We start from the raw sequence: 15,258 nt of genomic DNA on the forward strand, positions 1-15,258 counted from the left end.
CTAACCCTAACATTAAAATTTTCAATTTACTCACTAACTAATAATCCCTAATTCAAACTAACAATCAATAAACACAAAATCTATAAACTAATTACAATTAAATAACTAACAAAATCAAATAGAGCTCAAATTGATTTTTTTAAATAAATAAAACCCTAGCCTTAAAGGAAAAGGAGAGAATGAGGAGAGAGGGGAAGGAGACGGTGGCTCAGGTAGGTGAGGCTCGCACCGGCAGCTCCTCATGACTCCAATCGGCGGTAGCAATAGACGGAGGGACGGCGGTGGCGGAGTGGAGAGAAGGAGAGGAGAGAATGAGAAATGGGGGAAATCGCGTTTGTAAGTATCAGATATTTATTGAAAAGCGACGGACAACGTCTCTAAGTCAGTCGCTTTTCATTAAATAGTTGACCAAAAAATTTGACCAAAAAGCGACGGACATAGAGACGTTGTCCGTCGCTTATTTAAAATATTTGACCAAGAAGCGACGGACATAAAGATGTTGTCCGTCGCTTTCATAAAAAAATAATTCAAATGCGATGGACGGAGTGGCTATTGTTAAATTTATATATAATTATTTTTAATTAAAAGCGACGGACAATGTCTATATTTATATTAAATAAATAATTATTAATTTTATATATACTTGGCGCAAAAATTCGCAAAAAAAAGCGACGGACTAAGAGATGTCGTCCGTCGCTTTTTGTAAAATAATTTAAAATATAATTATTTTTATTAAAAAGTGACGGACAGTGTGGCAAATAGCGTCGCCTTTTGGAGCGACGCCGTCCGTCACTTTTCTATCCGTTGTTTTTAGCAATTTTTTAGTAGTGATAACAGAATACTCACTACATTAAATCAACATCCAACCCCATAATTGCACCCCTAGATCTTGTAGTTTTAACCACCCATCACAAAGTGTAAAGAAATTATACCTTGCTTGAAAGCAACGATGGATATGAAATTAGCAATTACAAGCAATACCCACTTTGAATTTCAACTTCAAATTGTCAATTTCAAAAGTAAAAGTTGAAAACCCCAAAAACTAAAAGTGTTCGTCACAAAGTAAAATTGTTTCTCTCTCTAAAAGATTCAAAACTCTCTCACTATTTTTTTAGCTCCCTTATTTCTCTCTCCTTTGGGTTATTTATTGTTTTCCAAAATTTGGCCCAAAACTCAATGTGTGACCCATTGGGCGACGTTAGTCGGGCACACCGATCACATTAGACGAATTGTGAACTACTCTTTAGCTCACCTTTTTCTTGATTTAGGCTTCAAGTATTTGAACCTCATTCGGTGAGCTCGTTTGAGTCTTCCTTTCACATTCGACGCATCATCGAGTACCACCTTTTGTTCGCTTTTCTGGCTTTCAATTTTTCTCCAAGTAGTGTCACCTTCGGCAATGGTCACCTTGTTCGCCTTTTGCACTCGGTGAGTCATCGTTCATCTTTTAGCCCACCGACTTGCCTCAATTAGTTCCTCTTTTAGGCGAGTTTATAACCACTGGGGGATTCACCCTTCATGTTAGGCGATCACCAATATGGAGTTTACACTTCTTTTCATGTTTTGTCCTTTCTTTTGCACATTCATCCTTGCCTTTTTCCTTACCCTTCATAGGTGCAAATCATCAAAATATCATTAGAATAGGATAAAATTAGGCATTAAGTACACAAATTATTGAGCTAACTAGGCGACAAATGAGTGTAAATCTACCACTCATTAGCATTTCCAACATGTTTTTGATAGCGTGGCATCTTTCAAAGACCCTTCAAAAGGGAAAATCTTCGGAGTAGATGTTTAGGTGCCTCAACGTCAAGGTAGGTTACAATTTCACTTCTTTTGTACTTGGCTTGGTTAGTATATTTATGTGTTGTGTAGATTTAATTGTTAGGTAGAATTTTAGGACAAGTTGTAGGATTGCATGATTTCCTTAAGCTATATATGGTTATTTTGGATTGATTATCTTAGATTTTAGCTGGAAAACCTTAGTCTAGGTTTATCCTTGATCTTGGTGTCATTTAGTATTTTAGAAATGACTTTTATATCACATGAAACTTAGGTTGTCGCATGGTGCTCTGCATTGGAATGACTGTGTGCTTATTTTATGTTTTAAGCCTTTAAATTCTTTAAAGTTATTGATTGTTGGGCCTGAGGCCATGATCTTGGACTGACTGCATTTCCATGTTAGTATGTTTATACTATGCTGGGTGTTACCTGAATGTTTGATTGATGAGTTGATGTTGTTTGGGTTGTGTATGTTTTGGCATGATTTCATACTTTTGGTTCTAGCATTTGACTTGCTATTCTTGAAACAAACCTTGGTAAGTTTATATCAAAGATTGGGAAAGGGTTTTTCATTAAATGTTTCCTGCTTGTTAAGCCTAAATGTGTGGATCCTAGTTTAAAATAAGTAAAATGGGTTTATATGAAAAATACAATGTTTTCAGGGTTTTATGACTTGAAATTGTAAAATACTTGGTTTATGAGTTTGTATGCATTTTGGGTTATTTCTACGCTAATAACTCTGAGGTATCATTTTGGGAAGTCCATTGACTCTAATCCAGGCTACATTCTTCTACATGGTATGTTGTTGATAAATCTGATATGTTATTTTGAGGGCCCTTAACTTTGACATGGTTATATTTCACCGCATCACACTTGTTGATGAGTCTGAGGTATCACTCTGGGCAACTCGAGGTATCTTCTGAGCTTCTACTTCCCTACATTCATCTCTTTCATTGAATCATCCCGGTGTTTGGTTTGTTGTGTAACATCCCGTCATAAAAAGAACTAATTTTAGCAAGAACCAATTTGGAAAGAGCCAATTTGAGAAATTTGGCAAGTTATGCTTAAGTTGTAAGTTTTGGGTCAACTTCAAATGGCCATCACTTTAAGTACAAGATGAGTTAGGTGGCCCATACGAGTTCAAATGAAAGGTCTTGGAATCAACTTCCCAACGCCACTAAGTTTGCTAAGTTTCAAGTTCGGATGAGAGAGATATGCCCGTTTGAAGTCTGTCTGTCCAGTTAAGAAAAGCTACCCGAAATTATGAGGGGTATTTTGGTCTTTTCCTTACCCCATCGCTTAAAACATTTTTAATAAATATTTTGGGGTCAAATCTTATTTGGGTCAGTTTAACAAATCCTAAATTACGCTTAGGGTTGTAGAAGAGAGTTCAAAAAGAGAAAAGAGGAGAAAAGGAAGAACAATCAAGATTGCTTGCGAATCGAGGTGTGTAAGTTTTCTAGTGTTGGGTTCGTTCACCCACATGCCAATCATGATTTGCATATTCTAATTTCATCCCTAAGATTGAGTTTATTTGAGTTCTTGATGAATTCTTGATGAGTATCTTGAAGTTTTAGTTTCGTTCTTTGGTAATGAAGTTCTTGTTGAGTCATTGGGGTGAGAGTTGCAATTGAAGTAAGTAAATTGATAGTTTCTTGTGTGGGTTTTGCTGAGATTGTTCTGGGTTATAAGAATTTGAGAGTTTTTACCTTAGAATTTCAGTGGGTATGAGTTGAATAGAGTTTGAGAGAGGAAGAAAAGATCGGCCAGATATAGAACCCCAAGTCCGTGTCGCAGACTTGCTCCCCTAAAGAATTACCCCTCTCTCTGCGTTGCGGAGAGTGCGCGGACTCCATTGTCTCAAAAATTATTTCGCCACAAAATAGTTTAATCCATCTCTGCGTTGCACCTTTGCTCCCCAAATATCATTTTCGCTTGTTTATTATTTATCAACTATCTAGACCCCACTTAATCATTATGAGATCCTTCATAAAATAAATCATAACAATTCAATTCATAGTTCAAATTCAAGATAGAGTTAAGAGTCAAGTTTGAGAGAGAGTCTTTTGAGTTATTTTGAGAAGTCCTTTTACAAACTTTTAAAACTTGTTTTAAGACGAGAGTACTTGAGTTTAAGGATGAGTAAAGTTGAGTTCATTTTTCAAAATGAATATATGGGAACCAAGTATTCCCAAGAGTAAATGTTTTAAAATTTAATATGAGAGGAAACACTGATTTCCAAAAGAGTTATGAGCAATTTTAAGTACTATCTGTTTTAAGAGAAATCTTTTGAGTAATATTCTCAAACTTGAGGATGAGGAAATTCTTTTTTTTAAAAACATATGAGCTAACTTATATTTTGGGAGTAGTATTGAGCACCGATATGGGGGAGAGTTCAAACAACTCACAACCCCCATAAATTATGTAGCCAACGTGGGTAGAAAGGGTCATACTTTTTAGATGATTCCTTATTGCTTTTTAAGCATAGCTTATGGATCCACTTAGTGAGCAGTCCTATACCCCGACAAAGTGTAGGACAATTCTCGCAGCAGTATCATCACATACCTCATAGTGATGGTTGTCGATTAGTGAATCTCCCAAACATAGTTTACTTTGTATTTTTACATACAAACTGAGTTATATTGTATTTTCCAATACATTGAGTTGCTATCTATTGTTTTAAAAGGTTTTTTTTATATTGCACTATTGATATTGCTTCTATATTAAAATGAGATGAGATTGAGAAGAATGTTGTCCGAGGTTGTCCTGCTAAGAAGAATGTTGATCCTTAGGATCAAGGGGTACCCAATACACTAGAAGTGTAACCCCAATGAGAGGTCACTAATGCTGAGTTCCGAGATGCTTTCCAAATGTTATGTCAAGTGGTGGCCAACCAAGCTGGTTAGTAGAGAAGGGATCGACAGGATGTGGTTGTTACATCTAGGATCTGTGAGCTCTTAAAGATGAATCCTCCAGACTTCAGTAGTTCAAGTGTCACTGAGGATCCGGAAAACTTTGTGGAAGAGTTGCAGAAAGTTTTTGTGGTTATGTTGCTGATGCTGAACGAGTGGAACTAGCTGCATACCAACTGAAGGGTGTTGCTAAAGTATGGTACGACCAATGGAAGAAGAGTAGAGCTGAGAATGCACCAATTGTAAGATGGGCTTTGTTCGAGGAAGACTTTTTGGGGCGTTTCTTTCCCCTCAAACTGAGAGAGCCAAGGCAGGGGAATTCCTCACTCTTAAGTAGGAATCTATGAGTGTGCATGGGTACAACCTCAAGTGCACCAAACTGTTCCATTATCATCCGAATATGGTTGTTGATATGAGGAGTAGGATGAGCTTATTTGTATTTGGGTTGTCTAGTCTGTCAAGTAAGGAAGGAAAGACAATTATGTTGATAGGGGACATACACATAGCAAGGTTGATGATCCATGTGCAACAGGTTAAGGAATATAAGTTGAGGGATAGAGAAGAGTTCTGAAACAAGAAGGCTAAGACAACAAGAAATGAGTCCGGGCAGCAAAAGAGTAATGCAAACCGTTCTTCTTTTCAACACAAGCCAAATGAACCTACTCCATCATCTGCTAGTGCACCAGCACCAAGGAACATATGTGAGTTCAAGAATCAGAATTCGCAGAACTTCAGAGCTAGACACCTGCTCAGTCTCAAGGTAATGTGGCACAAGGAGGTAATGGGACTCCTGCATGTGCAAGTATGGTAGGAACTACTCAGGAACGTGTCGGGATGGCTCCACAGGTTGTTTCAAGTATGGTCAGAATGGTCACTTCATGAGTGAGTGCCCTAAGAATAGGCAAGGTAATGGCAGCTCATGATTCTTTTTTATCTAAGTTATTGATGTTTGAGACTTGAATTGCCACTTTGGCTAGTGAATGCTTTTTTCTAAAATATTATGAGTTTATCTTTTGAGACAGTTGAGTAAAATTTACTTTTAGAGTTCTTTTATTGTTGAGTACGTCTTCCGCTGAGAGTTGAGTCAGGCCAAGGGTTCGGTTGGGGCCAGCAATAGTTCTTGAGTGTTGGCCACGTCTAGGGTGTAGGCTCGGGGGATGACATGTTGTGTCTGTTGTGACTGTTTTATACTTGAGTGTTTCCCTATTCACTTTCTTGTGTTGTTATTTCCTATTCCCTCGATTATTGGCTTTCATTTCTTAGAATGTATCCATTGTAATTTTAGAAATATCGTGTTTTTCTTTGTATATTTGATCTTTCTGAGCTCCGTCGACTCATGATGTCTATTTAGTACTGATTTCACGTATCAGGACACTTCATCCAATACTAAGTGTCAACAATCGTTAGTCAGTAGTATAACCCAACTAAGTGAGGTGGGTCGAATACCACAGGGAGTGGTTTGTGTTTGAGAATCAATAGACAAGTGCGAATATGCTCAAGTCAACTATAGGAGTAGAAATTTACGAATAAAAACATATCTCAAATTAAGGGTGACACAATTGTCAAATATTAGAGGGGTTTGATTGTAATTATCAACAATAACAAATAGCATGAAAATAACAATATCGAGACGGGTTCTTGGATGTGATGTTATGGACTAATTTAGACAACTGGGTAATTGCAATTGATAGTAAATAGTTGTAAATTAGTGAATAAGCTAGGATTTAATAGGGATAAACTTTATCTGGAACAATCTATCCTGAATCAAGTTGGTTTCTCTCAAACACCAACAAGTAATCAATTAAGAACAACCTATGCTTTAGTTCATTCACTCTCTTGAGCTGAATGTGTGGAAGAGGTTTATGATTCACTCTCTCGAGCTGAACCCATAACAACCCAATACACACAGATCATCATTTCAATAACCTTGGTTTTAAAACATCTCTCTCGAGCAAGCCAAAAACACGAAGTTAGAATTGCATTTGCAACTACAACCCATTAATTTCAACCACAATTACTGAATGAAATCACTTCTAAACATCATTTACACTAACAATTAACAATATCCAGCTGTTAAATTAACCCATAATCACACCCCAAGAATTGGGGTTTTAGCTAGACATCATAAAAAGGTAGAAATCGGTACCAAATTGTGTTTCCATCAACTGGGTAAGATTAATATTGTCTTTACAGAGATCTAAGTTGAAGAATCTTCAAGACTCACTTCCAATTTCTCAAAAATAGAAATCTTCAAAGCAAGAAAAATATTGTCTCAATACTCTCAGTTCAAAACTCTAAAAAAAAATGAAAAATTGATTCAATAATGAAAACTTCTTCAAACATCGATACTAAAATAAACATTCAAAAATGTATTTATGGTCATTAAAAATATGCTGCGAATGACCATTTGGTGTAGTAAGTTTGGATTGCCAATCCACTCGGCGATCCGCCCATTGGTCAATTCCATCGCCTTTTTGCTTTGACCTTCAATATCTTTGAGTTCTGTAACTTTGGGCGATCTAACACTGCATCGCGGAACCGTTCAGTGACATGCCGACTGCTCCTTTCTATCACCGACTTGATTTTCTCCTTCAGGGCTTGGCGCACTGGAACTTTTGGCGAGATCATGGCTAGTCAGTGACTCGCCCAATGGGTTAGGCGGATCTTCAGGCCTTCTTTTCTTTGTTCTTTTAGCTGCCTTGCTCCTTTTTGCTCATTAGTGTCCATGCTTTGTTCCTCAAACCAAATACCTGAAAATTAAGGATTTACATCAGTTATTGGTACAAAATACGCATTTGAGGACACTAAATCTATTAAAATAAAGCCCCAAATGAGTTCAAATAGTAGATTAATCAAGTACCCCATAATTTAGTACTCATACTACAATTCTGCATCTTTTTCTGGCGGAACTCCCGGTACATGCCACTCTCACTTAGCTTTGAATCTCTCGTGATTGTCACAGACTCGGATCATGGTGAGCTCCTAGCGTCTAGAAACTTGTTGCTTTCTCCATTTTTTACTGGCTTATACTTTGCATTTTGATTAGTTAGTTCTCTTTTAGATATAACATTTCTATACTTAGTTCTTCTTGTACCGGTGACACCAGGTCCGGAGATTTGATTTATATGTTTCTTTGTCGTTCTTGGTCGTTTTAAGGCATTTTTTGTATATTGTGTATCATATTTATTTTTCTATTCTATGTCCCTATTTTGTATCTTTATTCTTGTTTCCGCTTGTTATTTATCGTTATATTCTTATCTTTCGTAAAATTTGGTTTTTTGGTTTGCCTACTGAGGGGTTATGGTAAGCGTCATCACTGTCCGATTTTGGGTCATGACATAGACTTTGTTTAGTTTCGTGTGTCTGATATGATATGTATGATCTCAAACAAAAAGGTACATAAAATTATCTTTGACTTCTCCTTTATTGCTAATCTCATTCACTCTAAAATAGAAAAATATATTTATTGTGCATTAACTGCAAAGTAAATGTGGACATGCCTGGTAGGTAGAGACCTTTTTAAGTTTCTCTATATAATTTGTGAAGTTGGTTCACTTTTCTTCATCCCAGCCTTTGATTTATAATTTCTTACGCACTAAAACGTTCTTTTTGCTAATCGACTTCCTCCATAAGTCATCCCCCTCTTTGGATCCTTTTTTCCATCTCTACTTTTGAAGAAAACATCATCAGTTTCTCTTATAAGCTCATTTTTATTTTTTTTCATTTATCTAGATATCATTATATATAGATCTAAAATAGGGGATGATGATCGGGATATAGGTGGTATAGTAAGAAGTTGTAATATTAGTAGACCTAACAATGTTGTAACTCCTAATTTAGGTTTGAAGGTATCTCCAAATGATGTTTGGAATTCTTCTGACAAATATTTAGCTCCTGACATGACTAGTTTTAATGGTTTATCTGAAATTTTTTCTTTAGATTTTCCAATTGCTCGTCGGGAAAATTCATATGATCAGGTTATTATCATGAACCAAAATATTAACCAACAATTGTACTTTCATTCCATTCAACCAGTTCAATTTATCAAACAAATCATTATTCCTCATTCACAAACAACGGTAGCGTGTGTGGCACCAACAACTACAACACCACAAGAATGGATTAATCTACAACAACTCGATATAAGGGCTAACATTTATCCTAATTTCAATTTTTCCATAAAGACTCCTTTGACCCAAACTAGAACAAGGTAACCACTCATTTCATTACATTTTATGTGTGTATGTTCTAAATTTTGACTTTAGTACTTCTGATTTGAAATCAGGAACAATCAGTCGATAAGGCTTACATATGAATTGTTGCAAGAGGAACTCAAAAATGACATATGGACATGGCGCAAGTATGGTCAAAAGCAAATCAAAGGTTCCCAATTTCCGAGGTTTGCTCTCTTCACCATTTTTTTCATGTCATAAAAAGTTATGTTACCTTCCGTTCTCAATTTTCATAACAAAAAGTAGTAAAAATTATTAATGGTGTATACACATAATATTTCACTAAACCTGATTATTATTTTGTGTATATTCCATAACAGGAATTACTATAAGTGTAGTACATCAAAACACTGTGAAGCAAAGAAACAAATTGAGAAAAGCCCAAAGGATGAAAACATTTTCTTGGTATCCTGTTCGGGTGAACATAATCATGATCCCCCCATGAACCGTAGATATCTTGCTAGTTGCAACAGTAATTCCAAATTTAAGCTTCCAAAAGGCATAAATATTTTGCCCAAAGCATCAATATTGAATGCATCAACATCCTCGTCCAAGCGTGTTAAGCATTCAAGAGTTGTTGCTTCTCCAATTATCGCAACTAAGCCTCAACTTGAAATCGGGAGCAAAAACAAAATGGTTGTTGCGGTCGTGCAGAACAAATGTGATGGTAAAGAAAATGTGGACATGAATGAAGATATTTTCATGGGTTTTGACCAACTCCAAGGAGTTACTACTTCCACCTAATATAGGAGAAAAATGACTAGAGAAATTGAGTTGTCTCCTCTCTCCATCAAATCTATATGTCGACATATGAGGTCTTCTAGTCATGTTTCTATTTTAGGTTTTTAGTGTGGGAAGTCAAGAATTATAGTTTTATAGTGTTCTATGATTAACCATTTACATCATAGAAAAATGGATTTTTTTTTTAGTATAATTATTTTCTATTGTTCTTCAATTCAGGAATCTAGTCCTTGTAGTAAGTTGTTATTCCATTTTCTCAAATAGTTCTCTCTTTAAGAAACCCCATTTGAGTTAATTTTAAATTAAATTATATAGAGTAGTAAATTATCATTGTTCAATAAGAGATCTTCAATTTTTCACAAATGAAGATCTCTTGTAAAACGACCATAAAATAATTGAGGTAGAAAATTTTATATATATAGAAGAGCCATGAGAAGGACGACCAATGACATTTTAGTAATTTTAACATCATTTCACGGTAAAATAATAATTGTATAATTAATTGTTCAAAATAAAAATCTAGAAGAATCCATACATGTCTTAACTTTTGTTATGGGCCCATAAGGATATTATTGTAATTTTGTTAAAATGAAGAGTTTCTATATATAGAAGAGCCATGAGAAGGACGACCAATGACATTTTAGTAATTTTAACATCATTTCACAGTAAAATAATAATTGTATAATTAATGTTCAAAATGAAAATTTAGAAGAATCCATACATGTATTAACTTTTGTTATGGGCCCATAAGGATATTATTGTAATTTTGTTAAAATGAAGAGTTTCTACTAGCTAACTTCTTACTAACAATAATAAATGCTAAGCTTGTTTTGACATATTTTTGAAAGAAAATTTTGAACTAATTAAAATAATATTTGTTTGAATAGTTAATAATTTGTTCCCAGAAATACTATAAAGGACTATTGGGTAAACATATTTTTAATATTATGTTACATAATATGACCAGTAAATTTGTATCTTGATTATTAAAATAGTCTTTAAAATGACGTATCAGTATTTTCTTAATTAATTTGAAGAAAATATCAAATTTTGTGACTAAAAGAATGAACAATGTTTGACTATCAAGAAATCAATAATTTGATATTGTATTCATCCAAAGATTAAAAAATATATAATTTTTATTTCTAGATTTTCTTAATATCAAATATGATAAACTATTTAACAGAGAAAATTTGACAAGGAAAACGTTTAACATTCAAATTCTAATGAATAGTAAAATTCAAACTAAAGAAAAATGAGTAGTTAAAAAATAAAGAAGACCAACAAAAGAGAATGTCAATAGAAAAAGACTTTGTTGAGAAATATAGAGGAAGACTCAATCATCAACATTTTAAATATTCCCCGAACACGAAATGCTTTAACTCATAATCTAACAGTGCTACACAAGACTCAACCATGAACGCACACAACAAGACTCAACTTATTCATGCAAGGATCAATTGTGCACTCAAAGATTCAAGTTGTGACTCACCATTACCAAAGATTTTCAAGCTCACTTTACTTGCTTCAAATGCAAGTTCAAGCTCAACAAAGGTACTCAAATGCCCTCACACAAAAAGTGATCCCATATTCACACACAATGATTCAACAATTTATAGTTCTGGAATCATTATTGACACTCACACTAAAAAATATGAACACAATGCATAATTTTACTCATAGGTTTGCCCTTATTTTCCAACCAACAATTGTTTCAGCTCACTCAAGATCAAAAAGGTCTTTTCAAGGCTTGTAACAGGGCTGAGTGTAAAGGTATGGTCATTTACGATCAGTGACTTCTATCCTCATGAAATGTGGTTGTCACGACCCACACCGTTGTGATTGGCACCCACACTAACACTCCGATTGGAGAACCACTACTACAACCCAAACCAAGCAACTAATCCAAAAACTAAGGAATTTAACATAGGAAAACAAAAATAAATACTAAATGAAAGTTCTCATAATTTCAACAAAAGATCTAATATTAACAATGCGGAAGATAAACCTAGAACCTAAAAGTCAATGTACAAAAACATCTACCAATGATCCAAGTCTAAACAAGAAGATACTAATGAACTAATCAACTAACTAAAACAATTGTCTAAGTCCGGAAATGATGGACATAGACGAAACAGAATTCCATGGCAGCCCGGACGAATTGGCTCACCCTTGAATTCGAAGTGACGATCACTGATCTTCTAAGCGAGGTCTGTCAATAGTCGCGTGAAGATGCCCTATACTCAACAAAAATAAGAGCAAATGCAGAAGCAGTACACAACCACAGTGTAAGAGTAGGATCACATGGCTATCCTACTAGTGCAACATAAACAAGTCAAACAACATTATAATCACAAACATATATATCAACATTTACAACATTATCAACTTGAAGAATTAACAACGCATTTCACATATTACATCACCTTATTGGTCCTCTCATGGAACCCAATTCAATGGTCCTCTAACGGAACCCAAACCCAAACAATTAGCTTGCCGAAACGTGGCAATTTGATCTCATATTTATGCCGGAACGTGGCAACCAATCCCATAATTATGCCGGAACATGGCAATCTGATCCAATAATTATGCCAGAACGTGGCAACCGATCTCATTCACACACCACAATCACAATCACAAGTACATCATCAAGATCATATAATTTAAGTCATGATTTCATGACAATGATAATTAATCTATCTCATTTACAACAAGGGTGATCATCATTGCAACATTCATACATATACAAGCATCATAATGAAGCAAGAACAAGCATACTTCACACAAACATAGAATCACAACCATCACCTACCTCGAAATAAGCTCGAAACCCTAAGAAACTTGATCCTTCCATTTCCGGATTCGTTCCGCTTGTTCTTGGTCTACAAACAATCATAATAACACGGTAATCAACAAACAATCGCTAATTTCCCAAAACTATAACAATTCTATGAACATAGATCAATCCCATGATCCCAATTAACCAATTTAGGGTTGTTTTCACCATAGAATATACATCAAAACCCTCCCCCATCAATATTGAACCATTTTATTACATTCTACGAATCGAATAACGGATTCGGGGAGTGAAAAGCTTACCTTTACCCTCAAGAATGGTGAAAAACGAGTAGAAATCGTCTGGGGGTCATTCCTTAGCTTTAAGAGTCAAAAAGTGCCAAATAAGGTCGTTTAAGGGTTTATTAACGATATTAAGTCATGTCTGGCCCATCACAGCGGCCCTCACCCTTCTGTAGCGGCGGCGCTAGAGTGACCCAAGTGCCCGCCAATGCGACATTTTTGAACCAGTGACTATTCGTCTTCTACCTACGATTTTAAGTCTCATCGTACCCTCCACAACGCCCCATATCCCGCTGTAGCGGCCACACTCCCGCCAAGGCGGAACAAACTGAACCAAAGAGCTAATTAAAGGAATTCCAATGCCCTAACTCACAACACTCCTCTACTTACCCAAATTCAATTCTGTAAAGTCTTACGGATTCCTTAACGAGTTATCTATCTATCCATGCAATTAAAATCATAAATGATCCACTTGATTGCTACCAGATTTCCCGACACCTTGGTTACTCTGATTTCCTCCAAATCTGGACAAAGTTGGAAAAATCGAAATACTACGAAAATGTTTTTCTGGCCCCAATTTCCCCCCGTTGGCATTTCTATAACGATGAGAACAGGTCGTTAGAGTAGATACCAATTTACCCATTACTCGTCCTCGAGTGACAAAACTTAGGAAAAGTAGGGTATGGGAAGAGCGAAGTAGTACCTGAATCAGCGAACAATTGAGGATACTTGTCTCGCATATCCTTATCGTTTCCCCAAGTAGCTTCCTCAACTAGATGATGCTTCCTTTGAACTTTCAGGGACTTAATCTCCTTGGTCCTCAACTTACACACATCACAATCAAGAATAACAATCGATTCCTCATCATATTGGAGGTCTTTGTCTAGTACGATTGAGTCTCACTTAATGATATAATCCCCGTCACCATGATATCTATTCAACATAGACACATGAAATACCGAATGAACACCGGATATATTAGGGGGAAGAGCCAATATATACGCCACCGACCCTACACATTCAAGAACCTCAAAGGGACCAATATACCGCGGACTTAACTTACCCTTCTTACCAAATCTCATCACCCCTTTCATGGGTGATACCTTAAGGAGAACGTTTTCACCAGTCTAAAATTCCATGTCTCTTACCTTATGATCCGCATACTTCTTCTGTCTACTCTGGGTTGTTAGAAGTTTAGCTTTAATATTCCTCACTTTTTCTTGAGTATCATTCACTAAATCCAACCCCAAAGGTTTCACATCTCCAGCCTCAAACCAACCTATGGGTGATCTACATCCCCTCCCATATAATGCCTCAAATGGTGCCATATCAATGCTAGAGTGATAACTATTATTATAGGAGAACTCACACAAAGGTAAGAATTTATCCCAATGCCCTCCAAAATCAATCACACATGCTCTCAACATGTCTTCCAACACTTGAATAAGTCCTCTCAGATTGTCCATACGTATGTGGATGAAAGGCTGTACTAAAAGTGAGTTGTGTGCCCAATTCATCATGCAATTTTCTCCAAAACTTAGAGGTGAATAGGGTACCACGATCTGAGATAATAGAACAGGGCACACCATGCAGCCTTACTATCTCTTTCACATAAATCTTAGCCAATTGTTCAGCATTATAGTCTATTCTTACCGGAATAAAATGGGCTGACTTGGTTAATCGAGTCACGCCCCGAGCCTTTTCTAAACTGACTAAAATCTTGTATTACCCCAATTAACCCCTAAAAACGAATTAGAATAATTAGGTAAAGAAAAACCTAATTTGCACTTCCAAAACCCGGATTAGACTTTCCTTAATCCAACAGCCCAACTTCCAAAGGGCATAACTTACTCATACAAACTTGGAATCGCGCAAACTTAGTGGCGTTGGAAAGATTATTTCAAGAGCTTTCCAACCATATCTGGAACTACAACTAACTCATCCTGATATAGGAGTTATGATCATTTGAAATTGACCAAAAACTCATTTTTTTCCTTAAAATTTCCTGATTTCCTTATTCTTTCCAAAAGTAACTATTTCCATATTTTAAACTTCCTTCTACTTCATTCTTTCCAAAAGGATAAACTCGCTCCTGGATCTAGAAAGCATAAATAGTAAAGTCAAAGACTTGGATCATACCTGTGACAACATCTAGCGAATCATCTTGCTCTTGGCGACTGTTGATAGCATACAAGCGGTTTGTTCCTCCTCCAGTACTAGAAGCAGCCCTTCTAGGTGCAGCTCTATTTGGTGAAGCAACTGAAGAAGACTGGGCTATATTGCCCCCATTACCATTATCTTGCTTGTTCTTTGGACACTCTCACATAAAATGCCCATTCTTACCACACTTGAAACAACCAGTGGAGCCCTCACGACAAGTACCTAAGTGGTTCCTACCACACTTGGTGCATGTAGGAGGCTTATTACCCCCCTTGCACCACACTACCCTTAGAATAAGCAGGTTTAGCTTTGAAATTTTGACTATTGTACTCACCTTTGTTCCTAGGTGCAGG

At 36.1% G+C, this 15,258-nt stretch overlaps 1 protein-coding gene across 1 annotated transcript; it reads left to right on the top strand.

Annotated features, from left to right (window-relative positions):
• The first annotated feature begins 241 nt into the window (after nt 1-241).
• On the top strand, nt 242-9,670 carry LOC125868422 (probable WRKY transcription factor 27). Its single transcript, XM_049549077.1, has 3 exons — nt 242-336; nt 8,980-9,093; nt 9,247-9,670. The coding sequence occupies exons 1-3, from the start codon at nt 242-244 to the stop codon at nt 9,668-9,670; spliced, it is 633 nt and encodes a 210-aa protein (XP_049405034.1).
• The last annotated feature ends 5,588 nt before the right edge of the window (nt 9,671-15,258 follow it).

Source organism: Solanum stenotomum, chromosome 6 (assembly GCF_019186545.1).
Source record: "Solanum stenotomum isolate F172 chromosome 6, ASM1918654v1, whole genome shotgun sequence".
NCBI classification, from domain to species: domain Eukaryota; kingdom Viridiplantae; phylum Streptophyta; class Magnoliopsida; order Solanales; family Solanaceae; genus Solanum; species Solanum stenotomum.

What these genes read in the sequence shown, in the direction of transcription:
- LOC125868422 (XM_049549077.1), top strand. Translation starts at nt 242, where the DNA reads ATGACTCCAATCGGCGGTAGCAATAGACGGAGGGACGGCGGTGGCGGA. An exon ending in AAATGGGGGAAATCGCGTTT is followed by an intron (nt 337 to 8,979) that starts GTAAGTATCAGA and finishes ATTTGAAATCAG; the next exon opens with GAACAATCAGTCGATAAGGC. An exon ending in AAAGGTTCCCAATTTCCGAG is followed by an intron (nt 9,094 to 9,246) that starts GTTTGCTCTCTT and finishes ATTCCATAACAG; the next exon opens with GAATTACTATAAGTGTAGTA.